General features: G+C 41.2%; 1 protein-coding gene across 1 annotated transcript in view; it reads left to right on the top strand.

Annotated features, from left to right (window-relative positions):
• Nucleotides 1-259: 259 nt before the first annotated feature.
• Nucleotides 260-6000, top strand: part of RNF180 (ring finger protein 180) — a gene marked incomplete at both ends in the record, with an annotated part of 141472 nt that continues 135731 nt past the window's right edge. Inside the window, one exon of the mRNA XM_080933529.1 lies at nucleotides 260-394. Within this exon, the coding sequence (XP_080789655.1) occupies nucleotides 260-394 (135 nt within the window). The remainder of the gene's footprint in view (nucleotides 395-6000) is intronic.

The raw sequence follows: 6000 nt of genomic DNA, 5'->3' as shown, positions 1-6000 counted from the left end.
AATTTTAAGTGTTTTGGTTATTATACTTGGAATGTTGGAATTCCCTGCATAAGTTTCATCCTGACATAGAACCCTGCAGCTGACTGTGTTGCAGGGAAGCCCTAGACACTGGTATTTGGTCAGGGACAGGAGCTCCGTGTGTATGGCCACTGCAAGAGATGCTTCTTCTATCTCCACATGTCACTGCTGCTGTAAGAATTCGGAACTGTAACTTCTCTGAGGCAGCTTATCATTCTGACAGTCACTGTTGTTCCCACAGATGAAAAGAACTGAAGAGCCAACAAGTCTGAAGCACAGTGAGGAGCCAGTGGGCGCCCTTCATTGTTGGAGATGTAGAAAATGCATTGCGAGTTCTGGTTGCTTCATGAGTCCTCCTGAGACTCAAGTGGTTGAGGTGAGTTTTGCTGACCTCAAGAGTTTTAGACTGTAGAAACAATGGAAGCACACCTATACATGCACACCTACTCTGCCACACCTGAACATATGGTAAATACCTTTTCAGATCTGGTCCACTTGAGTAGACAAAAACATGAAACTTGTCATGCCAACCTTTCATTGGATATAATTTGTATGGAATGAAACTTCTTTACAGCTTGATAATTTTAATTAATTCTAATCTGAATCAGTGCAGGATGTACAGCATCCCCATGACCTTGGACGTTTGATTTGCCCTCTTTCAGACAAGGCCCTCCCATTCCAGGGTACCGCTGCTTCACTCTGTCTCCATTGGATCCTTGTTTTCTTTCCAATGAAATAAATCACGGACATTGCTTGTACCTCGTATGTACCCCAGTGTCACATTTTGCAGTTTTACTTAGATACCGTGTATAGGGGTTTGCTGAATTCTGTGTCATATTATGAGTGTGACAGTGTCCATTGTTTTCTGCTGAGGGACCTCAGCATTTACTCATTTTCAGTGATCTGTGCCTATTGTCATCTTAGGCTGTGAACGTTTGTGTAAAGCCCTCTCTCTTATTTTGTCATTTTTGGGATGTGTTTGCAGATGAGCATCATAGTCACAGGGCAGACATATGTTAACTTTTTAAGGCATTGCTAGTAGTCTTCCAAAGTGAGCATTCCAATTGCAGTGCATGGGGATTCCAGTTGCTGTCTATCCATCCATTCAGGCAGACATGTCATTAGAGTCAGCTTTGAATTTTTCTGGCAACTAATTATAGGGGGTATCTTTCTATTGCTTTTTGATTTAGAGCCATTCTATAGTCAAATTATTTATATTTATATTATTTGTATTTCTATCACTTATTCTTCAGAGTAAACCTCTGAGGAAGATAATCTGGTACCTCTGCTGTAAGTATAAGGAGACTGAGACACCAAGGATAAATGATTTTACTCAAGTCTGCTGTGTGTCTAGGTGAGCTTGGACAGCTCTGGGACACATGGGCATACAATGTGGAAGGCAGTGATGTAGAGTAAAGGCCAGGCTCTAATGCTGTGGAGCTTTAAGGTTTACAACTGGCCCATGTAGCCTAGTCTGATGAGGGGAGTGTAAGAGCAGACTGGAGCTGCTCCAGAGCCTGGGCAAGAAGGCTTCCTACGGGAAAGACTGTGAAAATATATAAACACATATATATACATGGACTTTTAGATATTTCTAAACTGTAACGTCTACTCATTTTAAGAGTATAACTCAGTAATCTTTACCTATTCAAATATCACCACCAAACAGTTTCAGAACTGAGACCCAGAAGTTTGTCCATTTGTCCTTCAGTTGTCCCCAGCAGCATTCAGTCTCCCTTTCCTCTCTGTGCATTGATAGTATAACCTATGCTAATTATTAAAAATATATAAATGATTGAAACTACCTTATATAATAAAATATATTTAGATAATAACTAAGCACATGCTAATTTTATCTATACTAAAATATATCTGGTTATGCTACTGCTGGAGAAACACAAAATATTTAAGAGTAATAAGTAAATAATAAATCATTTTAAGATTATAGACAAAAGGCATCACAAGTAATCAGACCAGAAAGAATATGAACAGTTCACCATAAAGGTAAAAGAATCACATGACCCAGACATCATTAGAACAAATGTCTGTTGGTCATGTTTATGGCAGCGACTGCATTAGGACAGGTGGGTGATGGAAATGTCAAACCATCCGTTTAGTAAATAGTTCTGAAGCGAGTTCTGGAGAAGTCCTCAGTTCGCTGTTCTAAACCCCTACAATCTGACACCAGCCCCACACCCCTCCCAGCTGCAGTAAACACTGATCCGCACTATCTCTGTTAAACCCAATGCACAGCCATTGCTCCCTCTGAGGGTCTGTATAATGGACATAAGAGTGCTTCTGCCATCTCTGCACAAATATAGGAGGCACCTTCCACACAGCAGCAGCCTCTAGAGTTCTGCAATATTCACATGCACACTGAAGGCACTGTCAGGTCATCTAGCTCACCCTACAACATGTATCAGTAATCAACAGTCCCCTTTCCAGGGATGGCTGTTTCTCCCTTCATTTCCACCAATGGTCCATCCTAGATGTCATGGCTGCCTTTTTCAGCACTCTTTTTTTCTGTTTGTGATCTCTCATTTTTCATATTGAACTGACACACATTCTGGGCCCCATTCTCTCCTGTTCTGTACACACACTGACCCCTGTCAAATCTATACTCATGCTGTCAGCAAACTAAACAACGTGTAACAACTAGTCAAGGCCACATAGAACACAGCAGTGTGAGGACTTCCATCCAGTCAGTTTAGCTGAATTGGCTTCTCAGGTTCATTTGTTGATGCTGTTGCAGTACTGTATCTGGAGGGAGGCTTCTGGGTAATGAAGGGGAAATAAATCATAAGGTAAGATTCACCCAGCAGGACTACAGCTTATAAGGCAATAGGGACGATGCACGGGCCGAAGGAAAAGGTAGCTGTCTGTAAAATACAGAAAACCCTCACCAGAGCTCAGATTGCTGGTGCCCTGACATTGAACATTTACCCTCTAAAACCATACAAAAGTATATTTTTGTTGTTTACATATCTCTGTTCATGGAGTTTTATCTTGGTAGCCTGTGCAGATTAGGGGGTCCTATTATAGGCACTGCAAATTTGAAGACAAACAGAAGAATGATCTATCTTTGTGAAGTTTCTTAGATTTATCATTCACTATCGTATTAATACCATATTAACATAATCATAGTTCTGTTATAATTATAGATCCATTATAATAAATATCAATAATTTAAATTTCTGCTTTAATAATGAATATTTAATTTTTAAGAATTATAAAAATATTAGATAGCTGATCAAAGAAGTGTTCAATTATTACCTGTAGAATTGGCGAAAGGAAACATGTAGGGCATAGTAAGAGTAGGAGGTTGACAGAGCGTTGGGCCTGCCTGCAGGGAAAAGGCTTTTCTCAGGAACTGAGCAAGAGAAGGCAGTTCAGGGCAAAGAGCACGTTCAAAGTCCCTGAGGTGTATCCACAGACTATATGGTGCTCAAGGTTAAAGGGGGGCTTATCAAGACGTGAAGCTGGAAAGATGGGCAACTGCCAACTTTTAACTCAAACTGAAAAGTTTGATCTGTGCCATAGATGAGAAATCTCTGCTAGCATGTGACTGATGTGGCCTCAAATGGATGGATCTGGAAACTATCATCCTGAGTGGGGTAACCCAGTCACAAAAGAACACACATGGCATAACTCACTGATAAGCGGATACTAACCCCAGAAAGCTCTGGATACCCCAGAAACAATTCATAGAAATTATGAAGTTCAGAAAAAAAGGAAGGCCAGAATGTGGATGTCTCAGTCCTTCTTAGACAGGGGAACACAACGCTCACAGGAGGAAACACAAGGTCAGACAGAAGAGCAGAGATTGAAGAAAAGATCATTCAGAAGCTGCCTCACCTGGGGATCCACCCCATATGCAGCCACCAAACCCAAGCACTAGTGCTGATGCCAAGAAGTGCTTAGTGGCAGGAATCAGATACAGATGCCTCTTAGAGGCTCTGCTATAGTCATACAGATACAGCTGACGATGCTTGCAGCTAACCATTGGACTGAACATGGGGATCCCAATGAAAGAGCTAGAGAAAGGACTAAGAAGCTGAAGGGTTTTCAGCTTCATGGGAAAAACATTATCAACCAACCAAAACTCCCACGGACTAAAACACCAACCATTGAGCACTTATGGAGAGACCCATGGCTCCAGTTGCATATGTAGTAGTGGACAGCATTGTCTGGCACCAATAGAAGAGGCCTTTGGTCCAGTGTAGGGGAACGCCAAGGTACTCCACCCTCCAGATATTTTAGAGCTTTTCACTCTTGAAATAACACATAAATCTAAGAAAACAAAACAAGCAAAAACCCAAAAAGACAAGGAATCCAAAGAAGTTGGGGTCTTTTAAATTTGTAGCCCTTTAAATATTTAATTAAGAACAAATAACAATACTAAGTGATAGTTTTGTGACAAAGATTGTCCCTGGGTATGACAACCATAGTAGTTACACAATTTGGATTACTTAGTTTTAATAAATTTGCTGAGAACTGTTATTGCTTACATTTGAAAATTAAATTGTAAACATCTATCAGAATATTATTTAATGGTATTAAATCATAAACATTTAAATTGCAAACCATACAGTGTTATTTTAAAAATTAAATCCCTTAAAATGGAGAAAAAATATACGCATCCTGTATGGACAGTGACAGCCGGTCCCTGTTCAGAAAGTAAACTGTAAGAGAGGTGCTCTAGTGCCCCCTGCTGCCTGAACAGAGATTTTATTTATAAACATTGTGTAACCATCTTCCTGAAAACTCAGTGTGAACTTAGCTTAGTTGTTTGTTTTTCCTCTTCTTTCTGTCACATCTCACTTGACATAAATAATCTCCCTTGTAAGGTTTCAAATCTTAGTGAAGTAGCCTTGTCTAGCTTGTAAGTTTCTTATTGGCAAGGAGATAACCGCTAGGCTGTTAGAAAGACTTCCCTGGTTCTTCTGAGTCTGTCCTTGTTTTAAGTTCATTATGTGGCTGTGTAGAGTAAAGAGTGGTCTCTGTTATCATGCGCACAGCCCTGTCCTTTTCTTGTATTTGCCCCACCATTACGATTTCACTCTTTCTCCAATTTAGTCTACGTCACCTCCTGAGAACGGCCTTCATCCAGCTTCCATGTCACAGAGGATATATATGTGCCTGTATTGGCATATACACATACACACACAGAGAGATAATCAGATGTGTGGGTACACAGACATATACATAGATAAATAGACACATGTGCACACACAGCATATGCTGTTGGGATTCTGTAAAACCCACCCCAAAGATACCCCACCTCACAGTTACCTGGCAACACCAGGTGTGCTTTGCCCCTGTTACCTGACACTGTAAAAGGGGTTACTAGCCCCCTCCTCTCTCTTTTGTCTTCCTGTTCTTCTCTCTCTCTGTCTCTCTGTCTCTCTCTCCCTCCCTCCCTCCCTTGCTCTCTCCCTCTTGCCTCTTTTCTTCCCATTCCCTTCCCCCTCTCTCTCTTCATGTGCTCATGGTGGGCCTCTGCTTCTCCCCTCCTCTCCCTCAGCCTCTACTATCCTCTTAACTCCCCCATGACCTGAATAAACTCTATTCTGTACTATACCGTCATGTGTCTGGTTCCTCAGAGGGAAGGGATTCCCAACATGGGTCCCGCAGAGGCATCCCCCTGCCCCAAGGCCTCATCACACCTCCATGCAGCATAGCCCCACTCTTTATCTTTTAACTAAACCCAGGATATGATCTTTTCTTTTTTTATATACACATCACATACATACACAGATATACACACATATACACACATACACAAGGACATACATTCACACACACACACACACACACACACACACACACACACACGCGCGCGCGCATCTAGATCTGTTCCTGTAGTGTGAGAGATAGCTGTTTAGGCAAACATATTTGGTTTATATTTAATAGTTCTCAAATAAAAGTGTACAGGGGCATACTATTTGCATAAAACTTATGTCTATCCTCCTGTGTATGAGA

This window comes from Micromys minutus (genome assembly GCF_963924665.1).
Source record: "Micromys minutus genome assembly, chromosome: 20".
In the NCBI taxonomy this organism is placed as follows: Eukaryota; Metazoa; Chordata; class Mammalia; order Rodentia; family Muridae; genus Micromys; species Micromys minutus.
Note: the sequence above shows the minus strand (reverse complement) of the source record. Positions and strands in the feature narration are given on the sequence as shown.